Source organism: Danio rerio, chromosome 2 (assembly GCF_049306965.1).
Source record: "Danio rerio strain Tuebingen ecotype United States chromosome 2, GRCz12tu, whole genome shotgun sequence".
In the NCBI taxonomy this organism is placed as follows: domain Eukaryota; kingdom Metazoa; phylum Chordata; class Actinopteri; order Cypriniformes; family Danionidae; genus Danio; species Danio rerio.
This window is the reverse complement of record NC_133177.1, coordinates 54595001-54616181: the sequence shown is the minus strand read 5'-3', so window position 1 is coordinate 54616181 and position 21181 is coordinate 54595001. Positions and strand designations below refer to the sequence as shown.

Genomic DNA, 21181 nt, shown 5'->3' with positions numbered 1-21181 from the left:
AAAATAAGTAATGTAATGTGTGACGTTTATAATTTTTTTCTAAACTTTTATACACATTTATTAGTTGTAAATGATTTAACAGTGCACTTGTGTGTCTGCCTTTTTTATTGATCAAGTGATAGAGGTTAATATAACATTTAGAAGGTAAGCAGTACTAAAAATAATTTTTAGAAAGAATAATAATCCCATTAATCTAGTTACAGTGCATGTCGAAGGTAAATTTAATTTAATTATTTATTAAAAAAGGACAAGCCATTCTCGTACAGTTCTTCTGTGTGTGACTAAAATGTAGACAATAGCTATGTTTCCATCCAAATATATTACATAAATTTATGTGCAAAACTTGAATATTGCATAAAAGATGCGAATAAAGCAAAGATTCCATCCAACGAGTCAAAGAGAAAAAAATCGTCACTTCCTGATTAACTGCCGCCAAATATCAACATTAAAAACAATTTACTGTGGTAGAAGAATCTGTGTCAATTAATTCTTTATTTAATTAATGTACTTGCGCCTCGATGTCAGAAGACAACGCTGAAACACAATGAACACGTGGGGGCGTCTGAAGCCATGAGAGGCGGAGACTCTAGACACGCTCCAGACAATCGGAGGTAATTAATAATATACAATAATACTGAAACAGTTAAGGCATTTTAGAATGACTAAAACAATATTTAAGACATGTTACAGTGTGCTCAGCCTGCTGGTTTGTCCATTTACACACATTTTCATCATCATTTGATCATGACCTTTTTAATGTACATAGTGTAATTTGTTCAGTAAAAGTGTTTCCATCGTAGTTTATGCGCACATTTTCTATCGAATAAAAGTTTATCCTACTCAGTTATGCGTGTTTTTTATGCATATTTTAAAAAGTTATGTGCATCATGACGTTTCTATCAATCGTTTTTATGCACATCTCCAAAATGAGCATTAAAATAGGTGGGTGGAAACGTAAGGTTAAGGCGAGAAATACCGCTTCGTCTTTAACAAAGGGGAGGAGACCAACAGAAACTCTGAGTTTAGAGAATAAAACCTGCTTCTGACCAGGTTAGGTTCACAGAGTAAGTTACCACGGTAACTGACTCTGAGTTGAAGTTACCTCTCTTTCAGAAACAGGCTTGACTTACCCTGCTTTCTCGAGTTTAACAAACCTTCCATTTTGAAACGGAAAACCCAGGATTTCTCTCATTTTAGGGTTAAAATACTCTGAGTTTTCAGTTAACCTCCTTTCTGAAACAGGCCCCAGGTCGCCTTGGCTCTTATCATCAGATGTTTTTCAGCATACAAACCCAGGCAATTTGAGCAAGGTGAATGCACAAAATCACCTTCTGATGTTAGATGAACTTGCTAGTCATGAAAGAAACGTCAAATAAAACTTACCATCAAATTCTATTTGCTTCTCTCCATAAAAACTGCCTCCTGCCAACATTATTGTAGTTGCTGTCGCATTTATCATACAGCTTTTTGTGTTCAGACACCAATTGAAAACGCAGCTCCACATTCATCTTGCCTCAGTGCATCACTTTCTTCATTGAATGAAAGTGAAGCTGTGCTTGTCTCGATCGTTTTGCGGTTGAGCGCCTCCAAATTGTGTTTAGTGTAACTTCAGCAGCTCCAGGTATGTGAACAAAAGTGCCAATCCCATCGGTGGAGCAGTTAAATGAGCAAAAAAACGAACATGAGATGTTTCTTTACGAATGATGCTTATACAGTATGTCTGCTGTATTGCACTTTGGCGGGCATGATCCCTTTGATGCCTTTTGACCAGTCACAAAGTTTTAGATGTTGCCAGAAGCATGAGCAAAAACCAACCCAGGCTCATTCTGAAAACATAAGCGCTAATGTGCCACTAGAGCTACGTTTTTTGCAGTTTTTGTCTTCGCCCAAGTCACCAGAGGCTGCTGTGTACACTTTTTCAGATCTCAAATCTCTCTAGCGAGTGCTGTTTATGCCTGCTCTTTGCACGTAAATCCACCAGGAGCCGCTGTCGACTGACTGACTGATTGACCAACGGAATGAATGACTGAGGCTGCGTCCGAAACCGCATACTTCTATACTATATAGTCCGCTAAAATCAGTATGTGAGCCAAGTAGTATGTCCGAATTCATAGAATTCGAAAAACAGTATGCGAGAAGTACCCAGAGGACTTACTACTTCCGGCGAGATTCTAGAGTGCGCATCCCATGCATGCTGCTCTATCCCATGATGCCCCGCGAGCGAATTCATGAATGGGAATAAAGCGAAGTAAATTACGCAGGTACGTCACGTGACTATGTCAAAATGGCGGATGTAGTACGTCCGAATTCCATTCATTCTTTTCACATTCATACACGTACTTTTCTAACAGCAGAGTAGTACGTTTAAATTTAAATGCAGTACCGAGTAGTAGGCGGTTTCGGACGCAGCCTGACTGACTGATTGACTGACCCACCCTCCTCCTTCCCAAAACCCAACAAACAGTTTTAGAAAAACAATCTAGAAAAAGAAAAGCCCTCGTCTGATTTTTACCACGTTTTCAGATTTCACCACATTCTCACCCTGTTATTTACTTGTTTATTATTATATTTTTTCATTTTGTTTGTTTTTACCTGCTTTCTGGAACCGTTCTTCACCGGACTCGAACCCCATTGTCATGATCGACTCAATCTGGGTCTCAAGTATGCCGACGTACATGGCAAGCTAACTGGACAAACTGGTAATAGTGAAAAAGCCGTCCACATGGAGGTAAGTGGTCAGCTGGTAAGTGCGAAAAGGAATGTGTCATACCGCCCAATAGCGTTTGTTTTAAAGATGAAATGCAGCCATACATACCTTTGGTTACGTAATTCGAGATCTCCAGAATATATATATGGCTACGTTTTCAGAATGAGCCTGTGTTGGCAAAAACTGTCCTGGTGTGCACTTCAGCATGCACTAACCCCACTCTATGATTTTACGTGGCCTACCACTTCCTCTTTGCTATAATAGCTCTAAAGTTAACCGTGGAATATTTAGTAGTGAGCTAATTCACTGAGCTCCTGTGAACAACCCATTCTACTACAAATATTTTGGTACACTTTACAATAACAGTACATGAATAATGATGTATAAATATATAAACTAAACATGACTTTATTATGAATTAATGATTCAGTTAAGGTGCGCACTAATCTTGAACTAACTTTAACTACATAAATCGCAAGAGTTCATGTGTGAAAAGGGGCTACCTTAGTTACTTGTTTGTACTTGTTATTAATTAAAGTATTAATTAAAATTTAAGTTTAATCTAAATGTCACCAACATGAATTCATGAGCTGTTAATGTATAATTGTATCATGACTTTACTTGGAGGGGCACATCATCATTTACTTATTCTTATCTGCTCATGAACTCCTGAGTTTAAACTGTTCATGCTGACAAAACACTTTTACACTTTAACCAACACACTTTTAAACACTTTAGTTTAGACAGTAGTCTCTGCCGTCCTTTTGTTTTCTTTTCTTCATTTCAAAAGTTCACACTTAGCTGATGATTGTTTTTAAAGCTTGTTTGGCGTGCTGTCCCAGGAGAGAGCCCTGAGCCTATTAGATCCTCGAGCCCTGGGCTCCCTCTCGTTGCTAGGCGAGAAGAGAGTTTGAGCTCAGGTAGATCTCGATGGCTCCTCCTCCTGCTTATTGTAGCTTAGTGTCAGATATGAATGCTGAGAAGGTGTACTCAGAGCTTAGCTAAAATATTTTGGATTAATTGTTTAGGGTACTTGTTTTTAAACTGTGGGAGGAAACCGGAGGACCCGGAGAAAACCCATGCGAAAACGGGGAGAACGAGCAAAACTCCACACAGATATGTTGCCTGGTTTGGAAGGGAATTAAACCAGGGGCATTCTTGCTGTGAGGCAACAGCGCTAATTACTGACCACCATGTCGCTTGTTTGAAAGGAGGGAAAGTAGGGTTAAGTGGGGGGGTTTCTTCAAGACGAAGATACTGAGATGAGAAAAGTCTGGTTATTTATAATGAGTTAAGAATCATCTTATAGGATAATTAGTCATTAGCTAAAGTTGGAAGAGCTGTGAACAATCATAATTACGTGATCCTTCTGAAATTTGATTATAAATAAACTTCACTAAAATTATTTAAAACTTCGTCAGTTCTCCACCTCCTTCTTTCCAGCGGCCGGGTGGCCATGAACTTCGCTACAATATGTTTCTGGAGATTGCGAATTATGTAGGCAGAGCTACATATGGCTAATTTTCATCTTTAAAATGAACACTACGGGACGGTATGATGCTGTTCTTCTTCAAGCTTACAGCTGACCGCTTACCTCCGTATAGATGGCTTTTCCACTGCTGTCAGTTTGTCCGGTAGCTCGACAAGTACGTCGGCTGACTTGAGACGCAGATCAAAGTTGACCGCGATGACACGGTTTGAGTTGGGTGAAGAGAGGTTCCAGAAAGCAGGTAAGACAAAAACAAAAGCCATAAAACAAAATGAACAAGTAAATAACAGAGTAAGAATGTGGTAAAATCTGAAAACGTGGTAAAAATCAGGTAGCCGCAAGGGCTTTTCTTTTTCTGGATTGCTTTTGAAAACACTGTTGGTTGGGTATAGGGTAGTGGGTGGGCAGGTTAATCGGTGCTTTTAAAAACACTATTGGTTTGGTTTAGGAAAGGAGGGAGGGGGGAACAGTTGGTTGGTCGGTCAGTCGACAGTTATTGCTTCTGGTGGATTTATTTGAGAACAGCAGGCATGAATGGCACTCGTGAGAAAAATTTGAGATCTGAAAAAGCATACACAGCGGCCTCTGGTGGATTCGCGAAAACAAAAACTGCAAAAATATGTAACTCCTGGGACATATTTGGCGCTCTCCAGATGGGGTACGTAATCAGAATGAGCCTGGGATGGGAAATACACCTGTAGCCATGAAAGTTATGCCTAGTTCAGACTGCGTGATTTTAGCCCCGATTTTGGCTCGCCGACAGGTTTTGAGAAATCGCAGACAAATGCCTGAAATCACAAGCAAATCGCTGCTTGTGCACGTGAGTGACAATCACACAGTATGAACTTTCAAAGACGCGATCTGAGAGAATCGCCGATGAGTCGCCGATGCCTGCGAGATATTTGGCGTGCTAAATATCTAGAGCTGTCGGCGATTCAAATCATGCCGTGTGAATTGAGTTTTGACTGAAAATAACATCAGCGATCACCTACAGCCAATGAGACAGCAGCTTACTTGTGTGTGCGTGTGTGTACCTGCTGCAGGCCAGCGGGAGGCTGGTGAAGAAGTTAAAAGCGCTCTTTTTCGGTTTATTTGGACCCACGAAATGGAGGAAAAACTAGTGGAGGTTTGACAGGACTCAGGAGCAACCGTGTCTGTTTGACGTTTCATACAGAAAGAAATTAGTTTATTATCAACGTCGAGGAGAAATGGCTAATTCTGTTTAAACCCAGGTGAGCAAACATGTACATGTTCTACCCCATTAAAGTCTTCTTTCTCATTATGTAGTTAATAGCAAAAGAATTACGACGTGTTTTTGGCTGTGAGAAGTAGTTTGGACGAAGGTGTTGGCGATTCTTCCTATAGTGAAGTCATGCAATGTGAATGTTCCTGTCGCCGATCCATCTTGCAGTGTAAACAAAGCAGTGACGAAACGCTAGCCCAGATAGTCATGCAGTGTGAAAACATCTGTGACACGACTACTTTGAAAATCATGCAGTCTGAACTCTGCATTACTGGAACACCTAAATTCAATGACTAGGTTGCATGACCTAAACATTTGGCAGTATGTACTTGGTAAACAGTATTTGTTTATAAATAAATTACTTGTTTAGTCTTGTTTAACCAATTGTTTTGTCTTCCAGTTTCAGCTGAAAGTGATAAAAGCTCTGATAATGCTGATCCCTTTTCGTAAGTAATTCTACAAAACCTAAATCAACAAATCGGATGACAAAGAATATTAGAGTATAAGATAACAGATTTGGTTTGAAGATCTTTCCATCTTTTAATTTAAAAAATCACTTTTACTGTTTAAATTTGGTCTGAGTGCCATTTTAAGCTGTTATCTAATTTTGCTTTTAGTAACAACTCCTTAGGTGGAAACCCTTCAAATGATACAGACAACCAAAAGAATGTGAAGGAGCCCGGGATCTGGGTTTTTCTGCTCTGTATTGCGGTGCCACTACTTCTGCTACTGATGCTGGTTTTGGTAATCTGGAGGATTATACAAAAACACAGTCAGTTCCAACTCTTATATATTCAATTCTAAGCACTATTCCACAGCTAATGCCTCAAATCCAATTTCACAGGATTTATTGCGCCGTCGCATTACATTACTTTGGTGAAAACTCATATGTTAGTCCCCATGAATATCACTTAGCTCATTTGTGTATTATTTTGCAGTTAGGAGCATTTTGCATGCGGTTATAGTAATTCTTCCTATTTTAATATGATTCTTCCTGTTTTAAAGATTTGTCATCACAAAAGCCAGATGCCTGTTCAGTGGTATGTGTTTTAGGTCTTGCCATATACACAATATCAGGCAGATTTACAGTTTTGTACTTTGCTAATCAATCTTTTTAAGTATTATTGTCTCTTTTTAGGGACAGACAGAAGGTACATTGACATATGACATGGTGGTCTTCAAGACAGCAAAGAATGATGAACGAAACTCGATCGTAAGTGCTATTATATACACTCACCGGCCACTTTATTAGGTACACCTGACTAGTATCGGGTTAGACCTCCTTTTGCCTTCAGCACTGCCTTAATCCTGCGTGGCATAGATTCTACAAGGTACTGGAAATATTCCTCAGAGATTTTGGTCCATATTGACATGATAGCATCACACAGTTGCTGCAGATTCATCGGCTGCACATCCATGATGCGAATCTCCCGTTCCAACACATCCCAAAAGTGCTCTTTTGGATTGTGATCTGGTGATTGTGGACGCCATTCGAGTACAGTGAACTCCTTGTCATGTTCAAGAAACCAGTTTGAGATGATTCGTGCTTTATGACATGACGGGTTATCCTGCTGGAAGTAGCCATCAGAAGATGGGTACACTGTGGTCATAAAGGGATGGACATGGTCAGCAACAATGCTCCGGTAGGGTGTGATGTTGACACAATGTTCAGTTGGTACTAGAGGGCTCAAAGTCTGCCAAGAAAATATCCCCCACACCATTACACCACCACCACCTGCCTGAACCATTGAAACAAAGCAGGATGAATCCATGCTTTCATGTAGTTGACGCCAAATTCTGATTCTACCATCTGAATGTTGCAGCAGAAATCAAAACTCTTCAGACCAGGCAACGTTTTTCCAATCATCTATTGTCCAATTTTGGTGAGCCTGTGTGAATTGTAGCCTAATAAAGGTGTACCTAGTAAAGTGGCCGGTGAGTAAGTGCATAGCTGATGCAACTAATGCATATAAAGATATTTCCTTAGGGCAGCAATAATATAATCTACTTATACTCAAGCAGGTGATCTCATGGAAATGCATAATGTGCAGTGAGCTCAGTGCTTTTAAATTAGTGGTTCATTGAAATTCATCTCACTCTGTCTTGTGTTTTATTAAATCATTCTTAGAGCCATCCTCCTGACCAAGTTGAAGTGATCTACAGCGCTGTGAAACATCACTAATAACATGATCTTTGACACGCTGCTCGTTCATATTATGAATATAGCAATCTGAAGTAATGGCATCTTAGTCGGTTTTACACCGCCTACGATTGAAGCCACAAAAGACGTGAGAGATAAAAAGAGGAACCTTCTGCACATTTTCATACGTGTTGCATTTGAATGAGGGGTCATGGTTGTGTCATTTTTTTTTTTCATAATACTATTGTGAAAGTGTCACCTGTTTATTAGCACAGATGTCTGTGGAGGTGAATTTTGTTCCGCTTTGGTCTGTGAGAAGTAAAACTGAAACACGCCATGACCACATTAGAAAGGGAAGCAATCAGTTCCAGGCAATGTAAGACTTGTTGCACCACTTCAGAAAAGCCCAGAAAAAAGACACTCACTTGTTTGTTTTTGCAATTAAGCATTGTTTTTTTATTTGTGCTGTTTAATATTTGGTATTATAATGGTCTGTTGCATGAAATCTTATTAAAGCTGACATTATTTTTTTTTTGCCCTTTTCCACATTAATATGCTAACTGTATAATAATATTCATTGAAAAAATGCTGCAATTTGCTGTACATTAAGGAATATTTTAATGGCTTTGGAATTTTAGTTAATGCATAAAATATACTGTGTGGATATGGCTTTTGTGCTATGCAATTGTATTTTTTTTTTTTAAATGTTTATATATATGACAATGTGAAAAAAAGAGTTTTTGAAATTGTAGGAAATTTATTAAAAATAAAAAACCTAAAAAATCACATGTATTCACAGCCTTTGCTCAATACTTTGTTGATGCACCTTTGGCAGCGATTACAGCCTCAAGTCTTCTTGAATATGATGCCACAAGCTCGGCACACCTGTCTTTGGGAATTTTTTCCCATTCCTCTTTGCAGTACCTCTCAAACTCTTATCAGATCTCTCTAGAGATGTTCAATAGGTTTTAGGTCTGGGCTCTTGCTGGGCCACTCCATTGATATTTTGGCGGTGAGCTTTGGGTCATTGTCCTGCTGGAAGATGAACTGTCGCCCCTGTCTGAGGTCAAGAGCACTTTGAAGCAGGTTTTCATTTAGGATGTCTCTGTACATTGCTGCATTCATCTTTCCCTCTATCCTGACTAGTCTTCCAGTTCCTGCTGCTGAAAAACATCCCCACAGCATGATGCTGCCACCACCATGCTTCACTGTAGGGATGGTATTAGCCTGGTGAAGAGCGGTGCCTGGTTTTCTCCAAATGTATCACCAGGCATTCACTCCAAAGAGTTCAATTTTAGTCTCAACAGACCAGAGAATTTTGTCTCTTATGGTCTGAGAGTCCATCAGATGCCTTTTGGCAAATTCCAGGCAGAGGATTGGCTTCCGTCTGGCCACTCTACCATACAGGCCTGATTGGTGGATTGCTGCACAGATGGTTGTTCTTCTGTAAGGTTCTCCTCTCTCCACAGAAGAACGCTGAAGCTCAGACAGAGTGACCATTGGGTTATTGATCAACTCCCTGACTAAGGCCTTTTTCCCCCTACCAACTCGTTTTAGATGGCCGACCAGCTCTAGGAAGAGTCCTGGTCGTTCCAAACATCTTCCACTTTCGGATGATGGAGGCCGCTGTGCTCATTGGAAATTTTAGAGCAGCAGAAATATTTCTGTAACCTTTCCCAGCCTTTTGCCTTAAGAAAATCCTGTCTCAGAGGTCTACAGACAATTCCTTTGTCTTCATGCTTGGTTTGTGCTTTGACATGCACTGTCAACCCTGGGACATATAGACAGGTGTACGACTTTTCAAATCATGCCCAAACAACCGAATTGTCCACAGGTGAACTCCAATTAAGCAGCTGAAACATCTCAAGAATGGTCAGTGGAAACAGAATGTACCTAAGTTCAATTTAGAGCTTTACGGCAACGGCTGTGAATACTTCTGTACATTCTGATTTTTCAGCTTTTATAAATAAATAAATAAATATATATATATATATATATATATATATATATATATATATATATATATATATATATATATATATATATATATATATATAATATAAATTTGCAACAAGTTTTTTCACATTGTCATAATGGGGTATTGTGTGTAGAATTTTGAGCAAATCAATTAATTTAATCTATTTTTGAAAAAAAAAATGTCAAAGGCTGTAACATAACAAAATTTAGACAAAGTGAAATGCTATTAATACTTTCCGGATGCACTTTAACTTAAAATATGGTTTGTAACAATAATTTGTGTTCGCTTTATTTTAAAATTCACCTTACCACAGCCAGTTCTTCTGGATTTTGTGGTTGGCTCTGAAGTTTGTGCAGGGGTTAAACACAGGCTATGATTTTATTGTCGGGTATTTAAAGGACATTTGCAGTCTTGTGAATTTATTATTTGTTCCTCAGCAAGTAGTTTTGGCTTAAGTTTCATAAAATATTTTTATTGTATAAAGCCTTCTGTATAACTACTTTAGTACTGTACTTTCAGACTGTTTTTTTTTTTTCTTAATATGAATACAGTTGTTTTTATTGTTGTTAAATATTGTAATTGCCTGTATGGTTTAATAAATAATTTTTAAATGATAAAATGGTGGTATTCGTTAGTTTAATAGATATTAGACCATGCAAAGACTGTCTTTAAATGGTCAAAGATTTTATATTAAAAAAGGAAGCATTTTCCTCAGTGGACAAATTTGTGTTGTCTCTGACTAACCACAAAATAGTTTTAACCAGTTTGTTTGTCTTAGCTTTAGAAAATCTTAAAAAGCATTATTTGATAAAATAACCCAGATTTGGCAATTTGGAAACAAAAATAAAATAAAATAAAATTGTAATTCTGACCAATTGTCAATTTTTTAAATAAAGACATTAAAATTGCTGTATTTAATTTGAACTGTTATAAGATTATTAGGCCTCAGAATAAAGCAAATAATTAATTTTGCTTAAACCTATGGCTTACCTAATAATTGTAACTTAGAGAGGTGTGTGTGTGTGCATGTTTGTTTACATCACTAATGGTTACCAATGTAAGCCAAATCATTTTGGTTTCGGTTAATAATCTTTTTTAAAGACAACACAACCTTCTTTTTTTTCTTTTTTTTTTTTACAACACAACCTTCTTGATACATAACATAACGCCTTTCCGCCATGAAAATTGAAATGCTTAATTCTGATTGGTCAGTTTACATGTCCCAAAATCAGTTTTAACCCAATAAACACTGAGGGCTGTAGCTGCTGTTCACATCGCCAATAACAAAACTGTCATGGCGTCGGTGCTCTTTTCAGTTGCATCACAGCGCACCTTTTGGCATTTTATTCAAGTAGCGCTTCAGTTATCGACAGTATTTACTGTAAACCAAAACGTTTACACTTTACTATCAATACCAGACCTAAAGTGAAACTGTTACAATTGTTCACAGCTGCTCTATGTTATCTTGATGTTTTACCGTCACCAGTACTGCACAGGTAAGACGTGAAACGCTTTCTTAGATCAATAGTTCACACCCAAAATTGGCAAAAAAGTATCTCCTAAAAACTGATTAAAGGAAAGTTAATAGGCTTTGTAAAGGATACTTTTATATTTAATATAGGCTTTGTTCTGAATGTAATGGTAACAAACAGGGAAAAATGCCTGAATATTAATTTAACATAATGGTAATCACTTCGACAATTTCTTGTTTATTTGATTTCAACATCCAAATGTTAGTGAGAAGAAGAATAAAAACCTCTTTGATAGAAACATTTACATTATGGATTGCTTTTACTTACCTTAAGTGTCTCATTTGTTAGCATCTTGAGTAAAAACAGCCCTGGAACTAAAATAGATGTACGGTTTTAAAGAAAACACAAGTTTGATGTGCACAAACCCAATGGTGTACGTTAGTCTTAAAAAAATAAGTGGTGTACTATTACTACCCAACCCAAACTTTTAAAGTAGGCAAAAATTCTCAAGTATTTTTTCCCATGTATTAAATAAAACTGCCACTTTTTAAATTCAAAATGGCATAAATATAAACATATAAAAAAAACATACGGGCAAATTTGCATATTTCACTATCATAATAGGCCTAAGTCATAATAGGAAATAATTTTTAATATAATACAACACATGATGTTTCACTCTGATGTCACTCTAATTTGCGGTCAAATGAAAACATTCAGTGCTTAATTTGTGAATTGCGAGGTCCCAGAACAGATCGGAGTAACGGATCTGGCATGTTACCCGAGGATGTAGATGTGCTGCACACGAAAGTGGAGAGCGGGGGGTGGGATGGCGGGGCGTTGGATGGCGGAGGAGTGTCGCGGATGAAAGTAAAGAGTGGTGGGATTTGTCGCGGACGAAAGTGAAGGAGGTTGGGGAGTGGCGGAAGAAAGTGAAAGTGAACAGCGGACGGCCAAGGGGATCAGTAACATTTGGTATACAGTTGAAGAGGACACGAATACACATTAGGGAAGTATAATCAGCAAAATAAGTGAGTATACTACTGAAAAATCCAGCTTAAACCAGCCTAGGCTGGTTTTAGCAGGTTGACCAGGCTGGTTTTAGAGGGGTTTTGGCCATGTCCAGGCTAGTTTCCAGCCATTTCCAGCCTGGTCTTAGCTGGTCAGGCTGGAAAATGACCAGCCAAATCCAGCTAAAACCAGCTTGACCAGCCTGGTTTAAGCTGGATATAGCTGGTTTTGGGCTGGACTCCCAGCTTGGCTAGGCTGGTCAAGTTGGTTTTAGCTGGTCATCTCCCAGCCTGACCAGCTAAAACCAGGCTGGAAATGGCTGGAAACTAGCCTGGAAGTGGCCAAAACCCCTCTAAAACCAGCCTGGTCGACCGGCTAAAACCAGCCAACCAGCCTAGGCTGGTTTAAGCTGGATTTTTCAGCAGGGTGCCGAGGGTATACGCAATAATTGATCCTCAGAAGTTGTGATACGCAAACAGCTCATGGAAAAAAGTAGGCATACGGAATATATGTGCGGATAGCCCCGACTACACTACTTCACAAACTCCCATAATGAATCTAAAGCAACTTCATTTTATTTTAGTTCATGCTGACTGTCACACATTCAGTTTCTCTGGTTCTCCACACACTAGCAATAAGAATCAAACAAAAGCATTGTTTATTCGGATAAAATAGGTTGATATTTCATAGACATTTGACAGAAATACACAAACTATTGTATTGTTGAGCGTAAGCTTAACACCTTGAGATGTTTCCACAAGCTGTAATGAATGCTTTAATACAGGAGACCCTGATGGGATCACTACTCAATTGTCCGTGTAATGCCGAGGAAGAAAAAAAGCGAAGAAAAAATACCCACACTCTCAAACAAAAACCAATGTTGTAATATGAAAGAAACCGGCATATCTAATAACTTACAAAAAGCTAGCTGTGAATGTAGAGTCCCGATTGTTTATTCAGTGTTATTCCAACAGAGGTCAAGAGTATGAAAGCAAACGAGCCTCAGACTGAAAACTGATGCGATTGCTTCATTTGTAGGAACACATCACCCCTCCGCTTTTTTTGTTCTTGTTTATAGCAGGCTTCTTCCTTTATCTTCCGCTGCCTGCCGTTCACAAATAAATACACACAGGAGGAATGCATCTGAAAAGAAAGGATGCTAGAAATATGTAGACAGCGTTCGCGAGAAGGACATTAAGCTATTCACACTGCCTGATAGATAATGCTGGACAAAAGGACTTCACCACACAAATGTCCTTTTCTGTTGTCCTCGTAGTCCTTATCCAAAAGGTCATTATCACTGACCTCAGCTTGGATTACTTCATTTCACAGTACAAGACAAAAAATATTCAGTTTTTTTTTTTTTTTGGTAGTTCCTCCTTGCAACCTCTTCTTTTAAAGGTAACAGCTTTCATTCCATGAGTATTTTCTTTTAGAAAGAAACAGCACTGTTATCACGAAGGGATAGTTCATCCAGAAATTCATTCACCTTAAGTCATTCGAAATGAAGGCCATGATGGATAATAGGCTGTTAAAGTCTTCATGATAAAGTTTATTCTACTAGCACACATTGTTAGTCTTTGGGCCCTATCATACACCAGGCATAAAAAAGTGCAAGATGTGTTTGCCGCGATTTGTTGCTACTTTCAGACCAACGCAACACAAATTTTCCCGTTTTGCGCCATTGTTGTTTAAATAGCAAATCTAGTTTCTATTAATTTAAGACAAATTGCTTCAGTAGGATATTTTTATTATATTTATATTGTTTTAATAAAAACAAGTTTAGATTTGTCCACCTGTCGGGTTTTAGACCATATTGGGCACAGGACGTGTGTTTAGATATAACTCAGTTTTCTGACCGCACTTCATTATTATTGTTCATTTATTAACTTGCTGGAAATTAGACCTGAATTTAGAAATAGTTTTGAAACATATCATTGCTTAAACTAAATTAAATATGTAAGCTACTGGATGTTTTTTTAGTGGAGTGTGTACAACACCGTTTCCTTATCCACGAAAGTAAAGGAGTAAAATAAAGTGTAAAGTAAAGAGGTCAAACCAATGGAGGAGGCTCGTTCTTTATCCTTGCGCTGTTTAACTTTTTTCTTGCAAGTGTTCATTTTTTTCACTTACAAAGTCCACCATGTAAATAGCAAATGCGCCATGGCGCTATGCAATTGACTCTTAAAGGGAATGGGAGAGGAGACTCTGATTGGTTTAATGCACAATATGCTCAGGGCTTGACATTAACACCCCCCAAATGCGGGTAGATTTCAGCTGCATGAATCGGTCTAAAGCAGACATTTACCCTGACATTCAAATAGCCTAGTTTTTGGCTGTTTAACAGTCTTTGGTTTCATGAATTAATTACTTTTTATTCCAGTTTATTATGTTTTGGCTAAGCACACAGTTATGATCATTAAATATTATTTAATATTTCCATCTTAACCTTATAAAATTAAATTAAGGTGCAGTACAACCAAAACGATGTTGGTAACCAAATCGTTTTTGGGGCTGCAATAACATCCTGTTATTTCTAAATATCCAAAAAGTGCCAATACTAGCATAAAAGTTAATTTGTATTCATTTTTATGTTGAATTAAAAAAGTTTTAATTTCTATAACTAACATGCAGAAGATATGGCCCTTTTTACAGTAATTTGCTGTAATCATGCCACCTGCTGTAATTTCACAATAAAATTATAAATACAACATATTACTGTGAATTTTACAGTTAAATACTGTGAAGCTATACTAATGTAATTTACTGTGAAAAATTACAGTAACTTGTTGTAAAAACCTGGAAATTTTTTACAGTGTGTGGCGGGTAAGACAGACAGTTTTACTAGCCACTTTGGCTGATTGAAAATAATTTTCCCGGATAATAATGCTTAAAAGAAGGGCTCGACAATAAGGATGGTCCAATGTGCATAAAAAGACGATTGTGGAATTGAGAAGCAACACGACTGACAAAAATAATTGCGTTCGCACGAGCAATAGAAAGCAGATGAATGCCGTATGAGAGGATAATTACTCGATGATTGGTTCATGGTTATTGAGCTCATATCCGACACACAAAAAGTACAATGAATGAGGAGGCATGTGGAGATAATGCAAAATCTAAAAAAAAGTAATTTTAGCATCTCAAAGTCATATTTATGTGTATAAAATATATTTTTCCAACAATAAAATTGTGGCTAGTTAAAATAGCGAGTGGCTAGTAATGTTGGAAAAATACTAGCCACAGTGGCTGGTGTTCAAAAAAGTTAATTTCAAGCCCTGGTTATGCTCAAAACACACCCCTAACTCATTAAGAGAATAAGCACAACCCTGTTAGACCATGCGCTTGGGCACAAACCGTATTTTTCCATCCCTAAAATGGCTAAATGGATTCGGACACAACCTTAATGCTTTTGCGCCTTGTGCTTTAGACTTTTTGCTAGAGCGTTAAAATAGAGCCCTTTATGTGAAATGAGTAAGCTTAATCCACTGACAAAAACAAACGTGTTGTGGTAATCTTTAATCAAAATCTAACCAGCTTCTGCTCAGAAACAGAAGTCCTTCTCTGATGTCAGTTTGATGACTTGGGTGGAATAGGCCTGTCACAATATTTATTTTTATAAACAATATTATTGTCGATATGAGGATGACATCACAATGCAAGTACACTCTTCCAAAGGACACATATTTATTTTATACTTAATTTTTTTTTATTTAATTATAGTCATTTTAACTATTTAATAGTCAGGCATTGGAATCAGAAAGTGAAAGTGCGTATCCTAATTATATAATATTAAATGTTAACAAAAAAGTGCAAGGTAAAAAGTAAGGAGCTGCGATATCAGCCAGCAGATCTTATTTTTAATTGTCAGACACCCACAGAATAATAGTAATTCTATAGTGGTTTTAACCATACTGACACCTCCAGTAGAGATAGAGAAGTTGCACAATCAGCTAACGTATTGATAGAATTGGTTTGTATTGACGATATATGTTGCATACTGTAACCAAATATGATTGAGATCATGTCCATGTGTTGTGTGATAAGTCCATATATTGTTAAGCCTGGGGTAAAACATGCTTAGCCACACCCCTCCAACCCTTAGTTTGCTGCTAGTGAAAGACGAGAGGATTCAGTTTCAGTTGGAAAAATATCCTCATATTGAAATAAAAGTCTGCAACAACTTCCAATTCACACAGACTTTTAAATTACATTTAAACCACAAGAATATCTGATAGTTTCATTAAATGTCATATCGTAAATACTATCGTAAATAATATCGTAAAATGTTACTAATATGAATAAAATAGTTGGTTTTTAAAAACTGAATCTTTTTCTTTGAAAGAACAAACAGAACATGTACTTGTAAACATCTTTTGTAACAACATAATAATACATTTCAACTAATTTGTTTCATCCTTGCAGAATAAATGCATACCTGCAGTGTTGGGCGCGTTCCTTTAAAAGAGTAATTAGCTATAGTTACCTCTCACAAATAGTAACCATTATAAAAGTAACTAATTACCAAGGAAAGTAACTATTGCGTTACTTTTAAAAAAAAAATTATTTGCCTTATGACTATTAATGTATGCTCATGTTATCCCATGCGTTCTTAGCCACTAATTTTGTGGCAGCACGTGACAACATGAGGTGCTTTGTTAGATTAGAATTACTAGTCACCGATGCAAAGAGTCTCTTTTTTTCATGGGCATAAGTTGCACAATACATAAACATTCATGCCTTTCACCACAACGAGAGAAAAGTAGTGCTTATTTTTCCAGTTTGCAAGCGCTAGCTTTGAACTTGTTGGATTTGCCATCGGTCTGGCTCCTGGTTGCTGGTCTGTGCCACTAACTGTGTGCATGCCTGTGTGAACACCCACACTACTCTGCCTCTGATTGGCAAATATACTCTATCTAAGCCAGTGGTCACCAAACTTGTTCCTGGAGGGCCGGTGTCCTGCAGATTTTAGCTCCAACCCTAAATCAAACACACTTGAACAAGCTAATCAAGCTCTTACTTGGTGTACTCGAAACATCCAGGCAGGTGTGTTGAGGCAAGTTGGAGCTAAACCCTGCAGACACACCGACCCTCCAGGACCAAGATTGGTGACCCCCTGATCTAAGCCAATCATCACGTTCTCAGCTACGTACACCACGTTCACAGACACACCAATCATCATCACTGGTTGATTATGTGTTCAGAGCCAGAGAAATCAAATGGCTGAGAGAGACCAGCCTGATTCCACGAGAAAACGTAAGTATTTTACGTTTTTCCAGTTTAATGGCTAATTCTTACGAATTCATACGAGTTCAGTCGTACGAAATTGTACGATTTTAAAAAGGAGGCGTGGCACCTAACCCCACCCCTAAACCCAACCGTCATTAGGGGATGAGCAAATCGTACTAAATGGTACGAATTAGATCGTACGAATTCATACGCATTGGCCACTAAATGAAAAAGATACGAATTGCGGTGAGATTGTGTTGGAGAGACTCTGCTATAGTGTTTTTAATTACAGTAACTTTTTAACATTTTATTGTCAGTAACAATAACGGTGTTGTAACGGGGGAAACTCATTTGATTAAAAAAGTATCGCCGTTAGTAACGCTGTTTAATTATTCCCATCACTGATAATGAGTAAATGTTCCTTAAAACTGGTTGAATCTGAAATATATAGAGTATTTTAAAATGAATTGCATGGCATTCAATAAGTCTCTATTTGCGATTCTATAGAAAAAAAATGTGCAAATGGTTTCTGGATGAACTATTCCTTATAAGCTGCTGTGTGCAATTCAGTTTCATGTGCCGAGACGATTATAATAGACATTTCAGCTTGGTTCCCTAAAGAGAAGTTAACAATGATATTTTATTGTACATTTGAAGAGCTCGACATGTACCCTTTAAAATGAAAGGTTCTTTATGGGTCCATCAATGTCAAAAAAGAACCTTTATTTTTTAAAGATTAACAATGACTCAGTGGTACAACCGGTTAACTGCGGAAAATGTTGAAAGTCAGCCAATATTTTGGCAAGTCTATTTCATTGTACTCAAATTGCACACCGCAGCTTTATAGTGTTATTCCCTTATTTCTATTCAAACAAACAAAAAAACATTTGTGCTCTCTGAATAAAATAAAAATTCAGCAGGATAGTATCCAACAGCGAGAAAGCCAGATTAGCAGTGAATCTCATACGCAATCTGCGTATCAAACAGCAAGCTCTGGTTCATGAACAGCCCTTCGGGATCAAGCGGAGGTGCTTCTCCCCCTTCTGCGGGAGCCCTGCGGGGTCCGATCCCTCCGGCTCGTCCTGGGGTCAACACACCCTGACACTCGCTGGCCTTTAGAGTTGCAGATCCCTGTTGGATGCACATTGGTTGCGGAGCCAGCACCGGTTTGGCGCGGTTTAACACGTACATCTCATGGCCCCGTTCATCCCGGTACTCTTCAAGCTGAGCGAATGTGGTGGGACCATCAGAGTAGTCGTTGACATAAAGGATGCTTTCCTCTTTGCTAGCTCCATATCCGCCCTCCTCTTTCTGCCTCTGTCGGTGTCGGCTGTAGATCATGCAGAGCAGCAGAAGCGCAGTCAACGCCAGCAAAGAGATTCCCACTGCGATGGCCGTCTGCGTAGCAGTGCCCAGCGCATTAAAGTCCATGCTTTCGAGTTCATACAGCGGCTCCTGACTCACATCCACCGATGAAGGATGATAGTAAGATGAGGAATGCAGTCGAGGCCAGATTTCTGAGCGGGATGACGATGAAGACATGTTCACCGAAAGGTGAAAAGTCACACGAGCGACACCGCCAGGATTCCACGCTTCACATTCATAGCGTCCCGCATGCGCAACTGTGACGTTACTAAGAAATAGCATTCCACTTCCTGTATCAGGATCGAAATTTTCCCGGTCGGCTCCGTCATCAGCTCCTCCTCTGATCGGTCCATGACTCGATGGTCCTCCTTTTCCTCCAGGCCTCGCTGTTACCAATCTACCACCATTCCTTGTGTCTCCATCCATCCCGACCTCCTGCACCAGACCTCTGGGAGACAGCTGGGCTTTTCCGTGAGACGCTTTCCTCCAGGTGACTTGTGGTTGTGGGTATCCGGACGCTTGGCAGGACACTCGGAGACTCTCCCCTAAACGTACTGTCAAATGGCTGGGTTCTAGTTGGACCACGGGTGGGATGCAAACAAGGCTGTTTGGAGGAACTTCGACCAGACTGAGGTGGGAAAGCCGCGGAGGTTCGGCGCACAACATCCGGCGCTCGGCTGAGCTTAAAAGCCTCTGACCTTCTTCGTTTATCCAGCCACGCAGCCAGTGTAGAGCGCAGTCGCAGCGCCATGGGTTATCTAGGAGAGCAAACACAATATAAGCCTCTAAAAAACTACTGCTTTATAAAATATGGATGCAAACAGAAACATTTTGCGCAAATGTAAAGCCGGATCTGACATCTAAATCCAATGTCAGCGTGGTGCTTTTGCAGTACTCGTACAACATTGCAAAAGTGTACTGTGGTAAAGGATTGGATCATGAATATCAATTAGTTTACTTAAAGGTTATCTACCAAAGGAAACGTTATTTAATTAATATTTATGAGGTAATCTCATGGGGCGCTTTTCTTGAGAGAAAAAATCTAGACAGAGGAAAACAGGGCTGGAATTACTAACTGTATATGCACCAGTGCAAACCAAATGCATTGCTATTACATCTAGCAGTTTGCATTGATTCACAGATATAATATATAGGTTTTCCTGATTGTTAGTTAGTTTAGTTTTAACAATGCGATATTGTAGAATAGTGGAAATCAAAATGATCTTATTATTGATTCATTAATTTTCTTGTCGGCTTAGTCCCTTTATTAATCCGGGGTCGCCACAGCGGAATGAACCGCCAACTTATCCAGCAAGTTTTTTACGCAGCAGATGCCCTTCAAGCCGCAACCCATCTCTGGGAAACATCCACACACATTCACACACACACTCATACACTACGGACAATTTAGCCTACCCAATTCACCTGTACCACATGTCTTTAGACTGTGGGCGAAACCGGAGCACCCGGAGGAAACCCAGGCGAAGGCAGGGAGAACATGCAAACTCCACACAGAAACGCCAACTGAGCCGAGGTTTGAACCAGCGACCCAGCGACCTTCTTGCTGTGAGGCGACAGCACTACCCACTGCGCCACTGCCTCGCCCTAAATCAAAATGATCTTATCATTTACTCTCACTCCAGTGGTTTTAAACCTTTATGAGTTTGTTTTGTTCAACATTATAGAAGATATTGAAGAGTGCTGATAGCTGGCACACGTTGAGTTCTGTATAGGGGTGTAATGGATCATGGTTTATCCGTGATCCATAAGGATCCACAGTTCGGAACACACGTTGACCCGCTGATTAATGAGTTTTTTTGAATTCATAGGTTAATCCAACATTTATAACAATTGCAGAGAGATCGCCTTCAGTGTCATTCAAATCATGTGGATGAAAGCCTTTTGGCTTCCCTGTTAAATATAATGATGACGGAAAAGTTGTGGGACATACCTAAATGTTTTCTTAGGCTATTAATTAAAGGTATTTTCTGTCACTGTTTGTTTAGCCTGCATTAATGCATTCAGTGTAAAGCTGCATGATTAAACATTAAAAGATTATGATCGCAATTCAAACCGGCGCAACATGAATGATAAATGATAATGATTTGCAGATGTTTAATAAACCTTCAAAGCGCTGCATTGAAATCTGTTTGATCGAGAGAGATTCAGTTTTTACACTTTTTTTTCAGTTAGTTACAAACAATTAAATAACACAGAAGTACTGGGAGAACAGTTTAGAGTTCAGATATAAACACTGATGTTTATGGTAGAGATTAAAACCCCCCGTTTAATGGAGCTTGACGCTGGGGAACGTTGTAGCATTTACATTGTGTAACCAATGTAAATATATATATATATATATATATATATATATATATATATATATATATATATATATATATATATATATATATATATATAGGTTTTTGACTATTAATACTATTTGCCTTAGTAATGTTGATAATTTAAAATAAAATGAGTACATATTAAAAATCCTAATATTCCTGAATGTATTGTGAAATAATATTTAATAATTTTCGATACTGA

The 21181-nt window shown here is 38.5% G+C and overlaps 1 protein-coding gene across 3 annotated transcripts in view; it reads right to left on the bottom strand.

Moving 5' to 3' along the window:
• Positions 1-13408: 13408 nt before the first annotated feature.
• The window catches only part of lrrc24 (leucine rich repeat containing 24), a 65793-nt gene continuing 58020 nt past the window's right edge, over positions 13409-21181 (bottom strand). For 2 of the 3 annotated variants that reach the window (XM_689059.9, XM_009298883.5), the window contains one exon: positions 15743-19392. In XM_689059.9, coding sequence (XP_694151.3) covers positions 18218-19392 — 1175 coding nt within the window. In that variant the 3' untranslated portion in view covers positions 15743-18217. Of the gene's footprint in view, positions 19393-21181 lie in introns of all 3 variants that reach the window. The other variant, XM_009298884.5, reaches the window with a different exon arrangement.